Genomic DNA, 18,640 nt, shown 5'->3' with positions numbered 1-18,640 from the left:
TTTGTAGTTTTCTTTGTATAGGTCTTTTACATCTTTGGTAAGATTTATTCCTAAGTATTTTATCTTCTTGGGGGCTACTGTGAATGGTATTGATTTGGTTATTTCCTCTTCGATGTTCTTTTTGTTGATGTAGAGGAATCCAAGTGATTTTTGTATGTTTATGTTATAACCTGAGACTCTGCCAAACTCTTCTATTAGTTTCAGTAGTTTTCTGGAGGATTCCTTAGGGTTTTCTGTGTATAAGATCATGTCATCTGCAAATAGAGATAATTTGACTTCCTCCTTGCCAATCCAGATGCCCTTTATTTCTTTGTCTAGCCTAATTGCTCTGGCTAGGACCTCTAGCACAATGTTGAATAAGAGCTGTGATAAAGGGCATCCTTGTCTGGTTCCCGTTCTCAAGGGAAATGCTTTCAGGCTCTCTCCATTTAGAGTGATGTTGGCTGTTGGCTTTGTATAGATGCCCTTTATTATGTTGAGGAATTTTCCTTCAATTCCTATTTTGGTGAGAGTTTTTATCATAAATGGGTGTTGGACTTTGTCAAATGCCTTTTCTGCATCAATTGATAAGATCATGTGGTTTTTGTCTTTCGTTTTATTTACATGGTAGATTACATTAATGGTTTTTCTCATATTAAATCCCACTTGGTCATGGTGGATTAATTTTTTGATGTGTTGTTGAATTCTATTGGCTAGAGTTTTCTTGAGGGTTTTTGCATCTCTGTTCATGAGGGATATAGGTCTGTAATTTTCTTTTTTTGTAATGTCTTTACCTGGTTTGGTATCAGGGAAATGGTGGCTTCATAGAATGAGTTAGGTAGTATTCCTTTATTTTCTATGCTTTGAAATACCTTTAGTAGTAGTGGTGTTATCTCTTCTCTGAAAGTTTGGTAGAACTCTGCAGTATAGCCATCCGGGCCAGGGCTTTTTTTGTTGGGAGTTTTTTGGTTACCGTTTCAATCTCATTTTTTGTTATGGGTCTATTTAGTTGTTCTACTTCTGATTGTGTTAGTTTAGGTAGGTAGTGTTTTTTGTAGGATTTCATCCATTTCTTCTAGGTTTGCAAATTTGTTAGAGTACAATTTTTTGTAATAATCTGATATCATTCTTTTAATTTCAGTTGGGTCTGTTGTGATGTGGCCCATCTCATTTCTTATTCGGGTTATTTTTTTCCTTTCCTGTATTTCTTAAGTCAGTCTGGCCAGTGGTTTATCAATTTTGTTAATTTTTTCGAAGAACCAGCTTTTGGCTTTGTTTATTCTTTGAATTGTTTTTCTGTTCTCTAATTCATTTAGTTCAGCTCTAATTTTTATTATTTGTTTGCTTTTGGTGCCTGATGGATTCTTTTGTGGCACACTTTCTATTTGTTCAAGTTGTAGGGACAGTTATCTGATTTTGGCTCCTTCTTCTTTTTGTATGTGTGCATTTATCGATATAAATTGGCCTCTGAGCACTGGTTTTGCTGTGTCCCAGAGGTTTTGATAGGAAGTATTTTCATTCTCGTTGCATTCTATGAATTTCCTTATTCCCTCCTTGATGTCTTCTATAACCCAGTCTTTTTTCAGGAGGGTATTGTTCAGTTTCCAAGTATTTGATTTCTTTTCCCAAATTTTTCTGTTATTGATTTCTACTTTTATGGCCCTGTGGTCTGAGAAGATGCTTTGTAATATTTCGATGTTTTGGATTCTGCAAAGGTTTGTTTTATGACCTAATATGTGGTCTATTCTAGAGACTATTCCATGTGCACTAGAAAAAAAGGTATACTTTGCAGCAGTTGGGTAGAGAGTTCTGTATAAGTCAATGAGGACAGGTTGGTTGATTGTTGTAAGTAGGCCTTCCGTGTCTCCTTTGAGCTTCTTACTGGATGTCCTGTCCTTCTCCAAAAGTGGTGTGTTGAAGTCTCCTACTGTAATTGCGGAGGTGTCTATCTCACTTTTCAATTCTGTTAAAATTTGATTTATGTATCTTGCAGCCCTGTCATTGGGTGCATAAATATTTAATATGGTTATATCTTCCTCGTCAACTGTCCCTTTTATCATTATGTAGTGTCCTTCTTTATCCTTTGTAGTGGATTTAAGTTTAAAGTCTATTTTGTCAGAAATTAATATTGCTACTCCTCTTCTTTTTTGCTTATTGTTTGCTTGATATATTTTTTTCCATCCTTTGAGTTTTAGTTTGTTTGTGTCTCTAAGTCTAAGGTGTGTCTCTTGTAGGCAGCATATAGACAGATCGTGTTTCTTTATCCAGTCTGAGACTCTCTGTCTCTTTATTGGTGCATTTAGTCGATTTACATTCAGCGTAATTATAGATAAGTATGTGTTTTAGTGTTGTCATTTTGATGCCTTTTTATGTGTGTTGTTGACAATTTAATTTTTCCACTTACTTTTTTGTGCTGAGACGTTTTTCTTTGTAAATTGTGAGATCCTCGTTTTCATAGTATTTGACTTTATGTTTGCTGAGTCGTTACATTTTTCTTGGTTTTTATTTTGAGTTATGGCTTTGTTATACCTCTTTGTGGTTACCTTAATATTTACCCCTATTTTTCTAAGTAAAAACCTAACTTGTATTGTCCTATATCGCCTTGTATCCCTCTCCATAGCAACCATTTTGTTTTTATAGCATGCAACCATTTTACCAATAAGTCCAGATTCACTGACACGTCTTCCTTACTAGGTCCAGTCAGTGTAATGGGCCCATGTGATAGCTTGTGGAAGGGAAAGGTGATAAAGTTCCCTGCAGTGTAAATTAGGATGTATGGCTGGAGAGTTGTAGCCATGAGGTAGGGAACTGAAGGTGTATTGGTCATGCAGTTGTTGTTTTGTGTTGTTGTTAGGTGCCATCGAATCAGTTCCAACTCATAGTGACCCTATGCACAACAGAACGAAACACTGGCCAGTCCTGCACTATCCTTACAATCGTTGTTATGCTTGAGCTCATTGTTGCAGCCACTGTGTCAATCCACCTCATTGAGGGTCTTCTTCTTTTCAGCTGACCCTGTACTCTGCCAAGCATGATGTCCTTCTCCAGGGATGGGTCCCTCCTGACAACATGTCCAAATTATGTAAGATGCAGTCTCGCCATCCTTGCCTCTAAGGAGCATTCTGGTTCTTTTGGCAGTCCATGGTATATTCAATATTCTTCGTCAACACCACAATTCAAAAGCATCAACTCTTCTTCAGTCTTCCTTATTCATTGTCCAGCTTTCACATGCATTTGATGCAATTGAAAATACCATGGCTTGAGTCAGGCACACCTTAGTCTTCAGGGTGACATCTTTGGTCTTCAACACTTTGAAGAGGTCCTTTGCAGCAGATTTGCCCAATGGAATGCGTCTTTTGATTTCTTGACTTTTCTTCCATGGCTGTTGATTGTGGATCCAAGTAAAATGAAATCCTTGACAACTTCAATCTTTTCTCCATTTATCATGATGTTGCTCATTGGTCCAGTTGTGAGGGTTTTTGTTTTCTTTATGTTGAGGTGCAATCCATACTGAAGGCTGTGGTCTTTGATCTTCCTCAGTAAGTGCTCCAAGTTCTCTTCACTTTCAACAAGCAAGGTTGTGTCATCTGCATAATGCAGGTTGTTAATCAGTCTTCCTCCAATCCTGTTGCCACGTTCTTCTTCATATAGTCCAGCTTCTTGTATTATTTGATCAGCATACAGATTAAATAGGTATGGTGAAAGAATACAACCCTGACGCACACCTTTCCAGACTTTAAACCAATCAGTATCCCCTTGTACTGTCCGAACAACTGCCTCTTGATCTATGTAAAGGTTCCTCAGGAGCACAATTAAGTGTTCTGGAATTCCCATTCTTCGCAGTGTTATCCATAGTTTGTTATGATCCACACAGTCAAATGCCTTTGCATAGTCAATAAAATACAGGTAAACATCCTTCTGGTATTCTCTGCTTTCAGCCAGGATCCGTCTGACATCAGCAATGATATCCCTGGTTCCACGTCCTCTTCTGAAACCAGCCTGAATTTCTAGCAGTTGTAGAGATGGGAATGTCCCAAGTCCACGGGTCAGGAAAGAGCCCTCTGATTCACATAGGCACAGGAGCTGTAAACCCAAGATTGGCAGGCCAGAGAGCAGGGCTCTTGCTCACAGTCTGTGAAAATGGGCAAATCTCAAGATTGGCAGGAAGACCACAGGTAAGCTGCTAGCTCAAGTCCCAAGAACTGGAGGTCAGAGAAATGGCAGCCAGCTACAGAGTCCAGAATGAGCAAAAGCCCCCGAGCCCTTTTGAATGTCTGTCCACACTTGATGCAGGCTACATGCCCAAGGAAGCTCCCTTCAACTGATTGGCTACTCACAGCAGATCCCATCATGGGGCTGATCACGTATTAAATCTCAATAGGGAAGTGATCACAACATTACAGGACTGCCAAAACACTGAGAATCATGGCCCAGCCAAGTTAACACACAATCGTAACCGTCACAGATCTTGATCTCCTTGCCCTTCCACAAGACACCACACTGGTCCATTACATTGATGACATTATGCTGATTGGACCTAGTAAGAAATAAGTATCAATGACGCTAAACTTATTGGTAAGACATTTGTATGCTAAAGGGTGGGAAATTATTCCAACCAAAATTCATTTTCCCTATACCTCAGTGAAATTTCTAGGGCCCCAGTGGTATGGGGCTTGTCAAGATATTCCTTGCAAAGTGAAGGAAAAGTTGGTGTATCTGGCCCCTCCCACAACTAAAAAGGAGGCATAGCACCTGTTGGGCCACTTTGGATTTTGGAGGCAACATATCCCTCATTTGGGTGTGCTATTCTAGCCTATTTATCAAGTGACTTGAAAAGCTGGTAGTTTTGAGTGGGGCGCATAACACGGGAAGGCCTTTCACCAGGTTCAGGCTGATGTCCAAGCTGCTTTGTCACTTGGGCCATGTGATCTGGCATATCCAATGCTTTTGGAAATGTCCATGGCAGATAGAGATGCTGTTTGGGGTCTTTGGCAGTCTCCTGTTGGTGAATCACAGTGCAGACCCTTAGGATTTTGGAAAAAAGCCCTGCCATCCTCCACAGAAACTTGTTTCTCCCATAGCCAGGATTCATGGGTCCAGGAATCAAGAGATGGAAACGGAAGTGGCACCATTCACTATTACCCCTAGGGTCTCACTTGCAAAATTTTTGCTTCCTATCCCCAAGACCCTAGGGATCTTAGTTTCAAAGTGAGGAATGATCCCAGCAGGAGAAAAACACTGATCGAACTGGAAGTTAAGAATGCCACCTAGCCACTTTGGGCTCCTTGGCCTCTGGATCAGCAGGCAAAGAAAGGGGTTACCATATTGGCTGGTGTGATTGATCCTGATTACCAAGGGGAAATCAGAGTGATATTGCATGATAAATGTAAGGAAGAGGATTTCTGGAATACAGGAGATTCCTTAGGACGTCATGTAGTACTACCATGCCCTGTGATAAAAGGCAATGGAAAACTACAGGAACCCAATTCTGACATGATTGCTAATAGCCCAGACCATTCAGAAATGAAGGTATGATTCACCCACCAGGCAAAGAACTATAATCAGTTGAGGTGCTTGCTGAGGGTAAAGGGAAAACAGAAGGGGTGGTAGAAGAAGGTAGTTTTAAATACCAGTTATGACCACATGATCAGTTGCAGAAATGAGGACTATAATTGTTATGAGTATTTCTTCCTTGTATGTGTGCATCAAACATTTTTGTTTTCTTCACTCAAAAAATAGAAGATGTAAATGGTACTAGTGTAGTTAGGCCAAGAGGGGAAGTGACTTTCCCAAGATCACAGCACCAGTACCCAGCCCTGTTTGAAGGTGTACTCCATGCATGCTGCTTCCCACCCCTGCTTGAAATTCTTCCATCTCTGAGTTTGTGCATTAGCTACAGGAACAGATATTCCAAAAGGCAAGGTAAGTGTGGTGAACACCACACCTTTGATGTGGTGAAGCGTATGTGAAATTGTTCACTACAGATTTGTAAGTAAGCACAAGTAAACTTGTGCTTACCTTGCTTACTGGGTCATCTGCCCCCATCAGGGATTGTAAATTGAAAAAGAGGCTTTGATTCCGTAGGAAGGTGCTGTGGGGTTGGGAGAGAGACAGAGGCCAGCCATACCTAGAAGCAGAGTCTTTGATGTGGTGAAAAACTATGAAAATGTTCACTACATATGATCTGGTAACCAGTAAGCCCTGTACTTACCTTGCCTATTGAATAATCTGCCTCTAATTAGCTAAATGCAACATCAGCCCATGGGTTCTTATCTCACAAACACTTGCTGATATCCCTAAGAAGAAGATGCTAGACTGATGCCCACTGTGTGGGGTGGGGGACTGGGGAAGCTCTGAGAAGCACAAAGACTTGTCTAGGGTTGCACATTGCTTAAGAGGGATGAGCTGTGTCTGAACCCAGCTCTCTCTGCTGCACCCAGGCCCTCCCCAGGTTCTGTGGGGGAAGGGGAGGGGGCTGTGTTAGTGTCACTGTGTAGAGTTATGGAGATGGCCTGGGGAGAGGTGAGCAATCAGCAGCCCAGAGGAGACTTTGGGGAGGTCTCATCTGAGGTTGGGCCCAGGTCAGGGGACCCAGAACATGACCTCACTTACTTGACACCAGAGTACATAGAACTTGGAACCCTGGTAAACAGGCACCCACATTGTAAACAAAGCCCCCTACCCAACTCACTTGAGTGGAAACGCTTGAACTGAGAACATGTTTTCTTGTTTCTCATCCCCTGTTGAACCGAAGCTTGAGAAAGCCAGGAGTTCGACCCTGTCCCGAAGGCTGAGACATGGTCTCATATCCCACCCCCGAAGGCTCTGGCCACTTTCCAAAAGGAACCCGAAGGTAACACAGGGTGGCCCAGAGCTGCCAGTCCAAGCCAGGCCACCACTGTGATCCCACCTGGGCAGCCTCACATCCCTCTCCCAGATCATACCAGCCCCCAGGCCATGCCAGCCCTTGTCCTCATGGGGTCCCTGCTAAACAGGGGCAGGGAGGAAATGTGGACAGAACTGATGAGACAGAAAGTTGTTGGATAAGGCAGGGTCCATTTGGAAGGGAGGAGGATGGGAGTCAGAGAAGGAGGGCCATGTGATCTGGGGAGATTTGGGAGGGGAGAAGTGATGATGAGGATGATGAAAATGGTGCTGTTGCTTGAGGGCAACCCCAAGCTCCAGCCCCACAGCCCCTCACCATCACTGGGTTCACGGGGCTGGGTCTGACCTGCAATGGGGTGGTGGCTGGGCCTAATCCATCAGGTCGGGTGCCTTGGAGACTGGGAGCTGGGGCATCAAGGCAGAGACCTCCTTCAAGTCCCTGCCCCAATCCCACTGATCACATAGAACTCTCTGGAACCTAAGCCTGCCCAGAGGTCCCAGTTCAGACCAGGGCTTTAGGGAGGGACTGTCAGGGTCACAGACCGAGTCAGCACTCTCACCTGGGGCTTCTCTGAGATGCAGCTCGCCTGAGTGGGGCAGTCAAATCACAGTCCTAACTACTGGAATTGCCTGGGCCACTGCTGACCCTATGCTAGTCCGGCTTCTCCCAGATCCTGCTGCAAAACTCAAAGGTTGATTTTTCTATCCGTGGGCTTGGCCAGGGCTGGATGGTGCACCCCTAGGCCGACCCACTCATCACATGGTGACAGATGGGAAACTGGGAGCTCCTCCAAGGCCCAGGGGGCACAAGGGCCTGAAGGGGCAGAAAGTGAAGGAGGTGGCTCAGAGGGGCCCTTGATGCCTCCCGGGCCACTGCCACCACTGTCTCTCCAGAACCAGGTGCAGAAGATCCCCAAAGAAAAGGAGAATGGCATCACCCAGCTGGGGTCCAGGAAGGGCTGGTGTAGGCTCAGGGTAAGTGCAGGGGAGGGGTCTGGGTCCCTGGGTGGGACCCTAGATGACCAGAGGGTGCTTGGGGCCCAGACAGCACCCTGGAGACCCCCAGTTCTCTCCCAGGAGTTTCCCACTTGAGGGCCCCCAGTCCCCTCTCAATGAAATTGACCACCACCGTTTCCTGTCCTCCTACCCCCCTGCCACTGCCCTCCCTGCCCTGGCCAGCTACAAAGCCTCTTTTCCCATATTTGTAAGAATATCAGAAAGGAGTTTTTTATACTGTCGTCCCTTCACATAAGCCCATGGGTCTTTTTGCATGTTGCTGCTGTTTTAGTGTTTAACTTCCAATCCCAGGGCCCTGGGCAGCAGTCGGCTGGGCTGTCCTTCCACACCTTCTCCCAGCCTCGCACATTGTCATGCTTAGCAGGCTTCTTCTACCCTAAAGTGCAGGGCTCAGGCTATGACACATCTTTTTCTGCCACTGCAAGCTCAAGAAACACATCCTGTGACCCATCCAGTTCAGGAGCTGTGTCCTTACCACAGAATGTTCCAGAAGGGAGACCAGTCCCCACAGTGACATCTAGTGCAAGCTCACTCCTTCCCGGCTGGGGACAGTGCACAGAGCAAACACACCCATGAGACTGGCCCTGGACTGATTCCTTGTGCTGCCCTTTCAGCAGGGCTACAGGAATGCTTACATGTGTCCTCATACACAGACCCACTCAGGACAGACTCCCAGGAGTGGCATGCTGGGGGAAGGATGTGCACATTTCAAGTTAGGATCACTAGAGCCAGACTCCTTCCCAAAACAAAAGTCGCAGTCCCATGGCCCAAAAGTCTTGACAACGGCTGTGTCCCTACATCGAGCCAGTTCTGGGTCTTAGGGTTCTTTTCCATTTTGCCAATCTGCTGTCAGGGTGGCCAATGGAACTGCAGGGTGGCTTTGAGGTGCTTTTTGGCCCTGAGAAGCCAAGCCCCTTCTCAGTCCTTCGCTGGCCATTCAGTTTCACTCTTTCTGAGTCATTTGTTCACATCCTGGATCCTGTGGGGGTCTTTCTCCCACCCAAGGATCTCCAGGTTCTCACCCTTGGCTGGATCTGGGTATTCCATAGCTTCAGGTTCTCAAAACCCCCTTTGATGTACAGAAAGAAATATCCGTGTCCTGCTTATCTCATGGGTGTGTTTGCTCTGTGCACTGTCCCCAGCCGGGAAGGAGTGAGCTTGCACTAGATGTTCCCCTCTGAGTCAGGAGCAGAGCAGGCCTTACGCAGCACAGAGGGAACATCGCAGAGCCCTAGTGTTGGACAGTTCTGGGGGCTGACCAGGTGACTTTGAGGAAGTACTAGACATCACCAAGCCTCTGTTTTCTCATCACTGGAATGGGGTGTTTTGTGAGGACTCACTGGAACACTGCTCTTCCTCCAGGGAGATACCATGGTTACTTAGTTAACAAAATAACTTCAGGTTCCTAATGTTTCTAATCATCTCTCCACCTCCAAATGTGCTTGGAAAGCCCAGCCCTGTTTTCTGCTGAAGGCACTCATGTCCCACCTCCTGCCACAGGTCACTGAGGGAGAGGGAGTGCCTGGTCTGAGCTCCGTGGCCCTGACCCTCCTGGTGGTTCATGAGGCTGCCTCTGACAATATGTCCCTCCTCTGTCCCACCCCAGTGTGTCTGTGGTTCTGACGAGGACTTGGATGAGGCCTGGGTGATGAAAACCTTCAAGGCAGGCTCACTGGAGAAGCTGGTGGAGCACCTGGTGCTCGCATTCCTAAAGGGTAACTTCTCCTACATCAGAATCTTCCTGGGAACCTATAGAACCTACGCCACCACCCAGCAGGTCCTAGATCAGCTGCTCCAAAGGTGAGCGCCCTGCCCTCCACAGCCCAGTGGAGGCTCTGTCCCCTGCCAGTTGTGAGTCTGCAGAATGTCACTTCACCACTCAGAGCCTGTTTGCTCCACTGAGAAGTGGGGCGATAAAGGACAAATCAGCTAGAATTACTGTCAGGGCCCCGTGGGACAAGCCATGGAAAGTGTGTACCAGAGCCCAGCTCTTTGGTAAAGGGTGTTGGAGGGTCTGGGATGTTCACATTTATTATTTTCTTCTCCCCCATAAAGAAACTGTCTGCCTCAACCTTCACTCACTGTGTGCCCTTGAGCAAACTCATTTCCCATTTGTAAAGGGGAGGTTGAGATTCCATTTAGTGGATCCTTGTCCTTGGTATTGCCAGAACGGGGATCTTGGAGGCTGGTAGAAGGGTCCCAGGACTCTCAGATACCTGGGAAGGTGCTGCTTGGGTTCACTCATTTACCAGTTGTCTATGAAGCCCCTACTGTTGCAGACACTGTTCTAGGCACTTAGCATCGTTCAGTAGACGAAGCAGGTAGGAAGCCCTGCCCTCCTGGACCTCCATTCTAGTCGGGGAGTCAGACAGGAACATTAGACATCTTAAGCAAGTAGTGTCCACAGTGCATTAGATGTGACACCCTCACACCACCTCTAGGTATGGATGTAACCACCCCTATTCTGCCCAGGATGCTGAACCCCAAGACCAGCTGAAAGGGTGAGTGGACTGTGGGTGGACAAAGAGGGGCTCCTGTCTATTCAGAAGGGTGAAGGCTGTACGGGGCCTGTGTCTGGATTGGGGCTGGGCAGACTCTGGACCCCACACATCTGGATTCCACTACAGGAATGAGTTTAGAAGCACCTCCTGCAGGAGATAAGCAGTCATAGAGAGCTGGGGATGGAACCTGGGCATTCTGGGGAGCAGAGGGGAGGCTGGGGGCTCAGAGAGGCCCCTGAGAGAACCCATCCCCGCACAATCCCCTCACATTTCCATTTGCCCCCCCCCCCATATTGGGGGCCCAAAATAGGAGGTGCGGGGTGGAAGGGAGAGAAATCTGCTCCTGAATCTCAATCCCCAGTTGTGGATGCTCAGCTGCTATGCGGGGCCCCTGTCCCAGGGGAGAACAGTGTCAATGGGAGAAGAGACGATCACACGTGTGCAGAGAATCAGGCAGCATGGTGCTGCACACTCTCCAGAGGAGGGTACTGAGGGCCTGGGCATCTGGGGAAGGGGACAGCCTCCATGTGTCGCCCAGCATCAGATAATCCTGGAGCACTACTGTGTGCCAGGCTGTGAGATGAACATGAAGACACACATCTCCGTGCCCTTAGAGGGTTACTGCCCAGTGGGGAGAGGGCCAGGGGAGAGAAAGGGATGTAATTCAGGCTCCCCAAGGAGGGAGAGTTCTTTAGATCATTGATGGGGACCTCCCTGGGATGGAGGCTGTGTGCTAGCCCTCTGCTCAGTGACCAGGCCTGCTACTGCCAGGATAGCCAGAGGGTGTGATGCAGGGTGGTGCTGACCTTTGGAAGGACGGGCAGACACAGGGCCCTTTGCAGGGGTGCCCTGGGAGGGCAGTGTGTCAGGAAAAGCCAGGCCTCTGACCCTGCTCTTCACCACCCACCCCTAGTGCCATCTCTTTTATCCTGGGCACGTGGCTGAAGGAATACTCAGAGGATTTCGATCAGCCCCCAGACTTCCCCTGCCTAAAGCTCGTGATGGAGTATGTGCAGGTGAACATGCCAGGCTCACATCTAGAGCACCGTGCCCAACTTCTGTTGGCCCAGCTGGATCAAATGGAGGTCACTGAGACAGAGCCAGAGGGTGAGGAGGACTGGGCATGCCTGCACGTGAGCTTGTGAGGGGGACATGGGAAGACCCCCAGAGGCTGGGGTTGACCTATAGCGCAGAGTAACCTCAGACCCTCCTCTGGTGGACCATGGTCTGGGAAGACTTCCTGGGGTGGAAATCTTGGGAATGGGCTTCTCTTGATGGCAATGAGATGTTTTTCATCATTGGAAAGGTATGAGGAAAGGCAGTCATATTGGTGAACATTTTTCCTCTTGCAGCTCCAGAACCAAGGCCAGGGCCAGTTGTAAAAGTAGCTCAAGATCCATCTTTGCCCCGAGAACTGGCTCCTGCACCATGTTCTGGGGTACATTCTGCTCCTGTACTGGCACCGGAGCTCCATAGCACACTGCCTATTACATCGCCAGCTCCAGAACCTGCACCAGATGGAGAGCCGGCTGGAGGGGTGGATTCCCATCCAGGGTCACCTCCAGAACTGGCTCCCGGACCACTGGCTGATGTTAATCCTACTCCTGCTACAACACTGGAGCTCCATACCACCCCAGCTCTTTCATCACCAGCACCTGTGCTGGCACCTGATGAAGAGCCAGCTGGAGGGTCAGAGTCTTATCCTGGGCCACCTTCAGAGCCAACTCCTGGACCACTGGCTACTGTCAGTCCTGCTCCTGCTCCAACACCAGAGCTCGATGTAGCCCAGGCCCTCCTCCAGCTCCATCACCAGCATCCGATGGACAACTGGATGGAGAGGTGGATTCCCACCCTGGACTACTTCCAGAACCGGAACCTGGACCACCAGCTGATGTCGATTCTGCTCCTGCTCCAACACAGAAGCTCCGTGGAGCACCAGCTCTTCCATGATGAGCTTCAGCTGTGGCAGCAGAGGGCTAGCCCCATGGAGGTTCGGATTCTTAACCTGGGCCACCTGCAGAGCCAGAGAATGGACAACCTGGTGATGTGGATCCTGGTACTGAACGGACACCGAAGCTCAATAGAGCATCACCAGCTCCAGCACTGCCACCACACGGAGAGCTGGATTTTTACCCTGGGCGACTTCCAGAACACATTCAAGGAAAACTTCATGAGTTACATTCTGTCCTTGCAGCAACATTGGAGCTGGGTACATCAACAGGTCCTCCAACAGCAAGTTGAGCAGACAGAGAGCCTTTTGGAAGATCGGATTCTCTTCCTCGGCCAACACCATAATGGGCTCCTGGACCACCTGGTGAGGTTGATCATGCTCCTGGACTAACACTGGAGCTCCTTAGGCCACCATCACGAGCTGCTTCACTGACACCAGATGAAGAGCCAGCTGAAGGGTCAGAGTCTTATCCTGGGATACATCCAAAACCTGCTCCTATACCACCTACTGATGTTGAACCCACTCTTGCACCAAAACCAAAGCTTCACTGGCACAGGTCTTTCTTCTCCATTTTCATCACTGACACTAGATGAAGGGCCAGCTGGAGGGGTGGATTTCCATCCTGGGCCACTTGCAACTGGCTCCCAGATATTGATCCAGCTCCTGTTCTAACACTGGAGCCCCATACACCATTACATCCTCCATCTCCAGCACCGTCTGGGGCACCAGAGGCCTAACTAGTTGCCACATCTCCTCTACAGCAGCTCCTTATTGACAGCCAGGGAACATCTGCTCCAGAAGCAGACCCTTATTTCTCCTCACCTGAGTGGGTAGTTCTTGGTTTTGTTGTAGTATTTTCCCAGCTCAATTTATTCTGTATAGTTTATAGTATTTTAACTGGTAGACTTCTCATTAAATAAAGTTTTGTTGTAATAGCTTGCAAGTGTGTAATATAGTGGTTTTATGTACTTTTTCACAATTTTATTCACCATCGCCAGTGTCTCCTTCAGAACATTTTCATCACCACTGTGATGGTTAATGTTATGTGTCAACTTGGGTAGGCCATGATTCTCAGGGATCTGGCTGACATTATGTAATCACACTCTATTTTATGATCTGATGTGAGCAGCCAATCAGTTGGAAAAGGCATTTCCTTGGGAACATGGCCTTCAAATCAATACATTTCCTGGGGTATGCAGCCATTAATCTGGCCAATGTCTTTTTCTCCATCCCTGTTTTGAAGGATCAACAGAAGCAGTTTGCCTTCAGCTGGCAAGGCCAGCAGTACACCTTCACTGTCTTATCTCAAAGGTATATCAACTCCCTAGCCCTATGTCATAATTTAATCCATAGGGACCTTTATCACCCTTCCTTTCCACAGTATGTCACACTGGTCCATTAAACTGATGACATTATGCTGATTGGACATAGTAAGAAAAAAGTATCAATGACTCCACAGTTATTGGTAGAATATTTGCCTGCTAGAAGGTAGGAATTATTCCCCCAAAATTCAGTTGTCTTCCACCTCAGTGAACTTTCTAGGGCTCCAGTGGTGTGGGCATGTCAAGATGTTCCTTGTAAAGTGAAGGATAAGTTGATGTATCTGGCCCCTCCTACAACTAAAAAGGAGGCACAGCCCCTGCTGGACGTCTTTGTATTTGGAAGCAACATACCCCTCATTTGGGTGTGCTACTCCAGCCTATTTATCAAAGGGCTGGTTTTGAGTGGGCCCAGAACAAGAGAAGACCTTGCAAGAGGTTCAGACTGACGTGCAAGCTGTTCTGCCACTTGAGCCATATGATCCAGCTAATGAAATGATGTTTGAAGAGTCACTTGCAAATAACGATGTTATTTGGGGTCTTTGGCAGGCTCCTATTGGTGAATCACAGTGCAGGTCCTTAGGATTTGGGAGCAAAACCCTGCCATCCTACACAGTTAACTACTCTCCTTTTGCGAAACAGCTTTTGTCTTGTTACTGGGTCTTAGTAGAGACTGAACTCTTAACCATGGGCCACCAAATGACCATGTGTCCTGAGTTGCCCATCATGAATTGGGTGTTGTCTGACCCATAGAGCCATAAAGCTGGATGTGCACAACAGCACTCCATCCTTAAATGGAAGAGGTATGTACGATACAGGGCCTGAGCATGACCTGAACACTCAAGTAATTTGTATAAGGAAATGGCCCAAATGCTCATGGTCCCCACTCCTGTCATATTACCTGCCCTCTCCCAGGCTGCACCTATGGCCTCATTGGGAGTGCCTCATGATCAGTTGCCTGAGGAAGAGAAAACTCGTGCCTGGTGTATGGACGGTTCTGCGTGATATGCAGGCACCATTTGAATGTGCACAGTGGCACCACTGCAGCCCATTTCTGGGACTTCCCTGAAGGACAGTGGTGAAGGGATATCTTCCCAATGGCAGAACTTCAGGCGGTGTGCCTGGTTGTTCACTCTGCTTGGAAGGATAAATGGCCAGATACGCAATTGTACACTGATTCATGGGCTGTGGTCAATGGTTTGGCTGGATCGGCAGGGACTTGGAAGGAACATGATTGAGGAATAGGAGTCAAGGAGGTACGGGAAAGTGGTTTGTGATAGACTTCTCCGAAGGGACCAAAGAACTCACATTAATGAGTGGGGGCTCCTTGTCCTTTGCCAGCGACCCCTGTTTCTACATTGGGCCTTTAGGGCAGACAAAAACCATTATTGCTTTAAGCACCATTGTGGATTGAAATTATCATTGTTGGGTGTTTCATCCTGTGATCTGCTGAAGTGGAATAATGAGGAGAGGCATAGTAATATGTGTAGGACCTTTCCCACTTATTAGCTGTGAGATCTTCAGCAAATTACTGCCCCTCTCTGACCCTTGGTTTCCTCAGCTTTACAATGGGAGTAATACTGTCTTCCTCACAGCACTATTGTTGAGGATTACATTGAAATACTGGTGAAGCGCTCAGAATGATGCCTGGCACATAGTAGGCAATCAATGAATGGGAGTTAAAGCAAGAGATACAGGAAAGGTGGCCTGTGTGCAGGTTTAATCTGGGAGTGCAGGGTAAAGTTGAGGGAAGGATTTCTTGTCACCCAGGGCATCAAACTCCTTACTATAGAGTTGTCAGTTAGGTCCTTCCTGCCCAGGCCCCCTATATTCAATGCCTGAAGAGGTCCATTTACTAGAGTCTTTCTTGGGACAAGTACAGGTTTGACAAGGAATGTCTGTACCCATACAATGAAGTGGGAATTATATACACCTTTTTTTTTTTTTTATTGTGGTTAGCAAAATTGTGTAGTGGGTAGACCACCAGTAGTTTTTCCTTCTTCTTCAAGAAATGAAGCTGCCAAGTCATATTTGAGCAGATCTTGAGATCCACTTTTGCTATGCAGATGTAGGCCAAGGGCTTTTATGCCATGAATAAGACATTTGTATTTTACTAGGAAAGCAGCTCCTCTTGTAGCATGCAGAAGTCTAAGGAAGATTAGCACAAGTTACACAAGAAACTGGGGGGTCTCCTGGGAGAGAAGGAATTGATTGTATCTTATCACAACCAACCATGGCCAACATCAGCACCAACCATCACTATTACCACCACCACTACCTCCACCACCATAACCATCACCATCTCCACCATACAACCCACCACCACCACTTCTACTACCACTGTCACCACCATCACCAACACCAATACTACCATTTCCACCACCATCACACCACCAACCATAATCATCACCATCACCACTTCCATCATACAACCCACCACCATCATCACACCACTTACAGTCACCACCATCATCATGCTACCCACCACTGCCATCACCACCTCCCTTACACAAGTCATCACCACCATCCTTACCAGTACCACCATCACCATCACTCTTACCATCAATTTTACCGCCACCAGCAATGATGCCCCCTGTCACCAGAACCACCCCTGCTACTCTCAATATCAACATCATCAGCATCACCACCTCCATTACAAAACTTGTCACCGCTACCATTACCACCCTTACGTTCACCATTGTTCCTTCCCCCGTAATTCAGATCTCTAAGTCTGGAGAAATGAATTTTGGTCTAGGCCCATTGGCCCAAGACCCTAATATAAAGTTCTAAGAGAGAGAGAACACATGGACTTTCCTTGGCCCTAAAAGGGGAGAGACGAAGGGGAGTGATAGTTTTCTTTTTCTTTTTGAGGCTATGGATCTTGAGATCTACTTGCACCCTGATGTATATGTGGGAAAAATAGCACACAACTGGTTTGGGGGAATTCGGACCCTCTAAGTCTGAGAAAACAGAGTGTTATCCTTTCTTAAAGGAAAGTTGGGTCCATTAATCTTAATTCAGCCAGATCATTAAGCAAAAAGACTCCCAAAACTACCCCAATCTCACCGCAATGGGACAGTCTATCACCGAAGGAAACAGAGGGATGAGATAATCGTGGTGAAGGTGAGCCTTGAAGGTGATTAGACACAAATGTTGGACTTTCAGATATTCCCAGAAAGTGGACAAGTCTTGAGGGTTTCTCTTTAGGGCCTGACTGAGACATATTAATCCTACCTCAAATAATAAAACGAGAGCAAGAGTGAGTCCAAAAAAAAAGAGTAAGTCAGGAAGTGAAAAATACAAGTCAGAGACAATTTCCATACCATGTGGTTCTGGCATCAATCTCCAAAGGGACTCCTCACCTGGGTGTGGCAAGGACTTCTCTGTCCTGGTCCAATCTTTTCTTCTGTCACCAGGCTCTGCAGTCCTCACTGGTCCTCCTTTGTGTGCCACGCTGTTCCACATCAAGCCTTCAGGCATTAGGAAAGGGGCTTTCTTAAATAAAAGTTCTTTGTCTGTTTTGGCTTCTACACTGAGATTGCAGAGGATTCTCATTCTTTTCCAGCCTAAAGGGACAGAGATTCATCAGCTGTATTCACATAGCTTTAAGGTCCCTGGGTGGCTGTAGAAGCAGCACGGGGATGGTGAGTGACCTCCTCTAACCTCACAAGGGGGAAGAGAACCAAGATCAACGGCCGCAGCCTGGCCCCATGAGGTGGAGGCCAAACACGCCTCCTCTCTGCACCGTCTTCACCAATTCTGACACCAGCTGTCCCTCGCGCAGCACTTTCTACTTCTCTGCTGGGCTCGATAATTCATTGCAGTGGCCACACCGAACTCACAGGCCATATTCATGATTATGGGTTTTTTTTTTACTGAAATAACAGGTTACAATTCAGCCCCGGGACACTCAAGGATTCAGTTCTTCCATTGGGCAGCCTCTTCCCAGCCATGCTCGCAGGCACAGTTCTCCCTGGCCCTAGGCCTCTGCCCAAAGGCACTCCCTGTCCGTCAGCTGGAAAGCCCAATGCGCAGTCTCCCTGCTGCCGGGTCTCTGCTGCAGCTTCTCACTGCTTTTAGTGTTACAGTTCTCTCTCTCTGTCTCCTGGTCCAGGAGCTTCTCGGCATAGGGATCCCAGGTCCAAAGACATGCTCTCCGCTCCTGGCTATTCTTCTTTGGTGGTGGTGGGATCCTCTCCTTCCTGCCTCTGGGGTGGCTCATTTCAAGCCCAACAGAATGGCAAACCTGACCAATCCCTTTGGTAGGCCACAATTACCATATCTGCACAGTCCCACCCAATCACTTGGGTGGGAGTTGCAAGACCATGGCTAGAAAGGCCACACAAAAGTCATCTATCACACTACAGTGGCGCAAACAGTTTACATTGGACTACGAACCAAAAGGTTGGGGATTTGAAACCATGCAGCAGTGCCACAGAAGAAAGGCCTGGCAATCTTCTTCCATAAAGATTACAGCCAAGTAAACCCTATGGAGCTTGATCCTACTCTGTAACAATTGGGGTCGCCATGAGTAGAAATTGCTTCAACGGAAACAGGTTTTGTTCTGGTTTTCATGTAGCTTTAACTTTACCTTTTGCTGTTAGGACATTAAGGGAATCATGCCTCCTTTTCCAAGTAGGCTGTGAAATACTGCTGCTGCCGGGTTCACTGGGAATGGCCTTGTACTGCCTGTACTGTTCGGCGTTCTGCCTCGCTCTGGCTTCTGCACCCTCTGATCTGTGTCGCCGGAGTATGAAGGGGTCTTAAAGCCTGTGCTGTTAATTGGGTGGGAAGGGATTTAAACAGCCTCCAAAGCCCTCCCCTGTGTCATCATCAGCTCTGGGAGGACTTGGATGTTGCACTGGGAACCATTCCCCCTCCTCCACCCCCAGCAGGTACAGCTATCTGAGGTTTTTATTTTTATGTTTTGTTGTTTAACTATTTCCTGCCCACTTCTATGCAGGCTGCCTAGGCAGTTCTCCAGCCCA

At 47.4% G+C, this 18,640-nt stretch overlaps 1 protein-coding gene across 1 annotated transcript in view; it reads left to right on the top strand.

Moving 5' to 3' along the window:
- The window catches only part of LOC126068340 (uncharacterized), a 250,172-nt gene extending 236,906 nt beyond the window's left edge, over positions 1–13,266 (top strand). The window contains exons 2-4 of the mRNA XM_049870822.1: positions 10,323–10,382; positions 11,296–11,489; positions 11,735–13,266. Of these exons, the coding sequence (XP_049726779.1) occupies positions 11,384–11,489; positions 11,735–12,723 (1,095 nt within the window). The 5' untranslated portion in view covers positions 10,323–10,382; positions 11,296–11,383 and the 3' untranslated portion in view covers positions 12,724–13,266. The remainder of the gene's footprint in view (positions 1–10,322; positions 10,383–11,295; positions 11,490–11,734) is intronic.
- The last annotated feature ends 5,374 nt before the right edge of the window (positions 13,267–18,640 follow it).

The sequence above is a fragment of the Elephas maximus genome, chromosome 27 (assembly GCF_024166365.1).
Source record: "Elephas maximus indicus isolate mEleMax1 chromosome 27, mEleMax1 primary haplotype, whole genome shotgun sequence".
Taxonomy (NCBI): domain Eukaryota; kingdom Metazoa; phylum Chordata; class Mammalia; order Proboscidea; family Elephantidae; genus Elephas; species Elephas maximus.
Note: the sequence above shows the minus strand (reverse complement) of the source record. Positions and strands in the feature narration are given on the sequence as shown.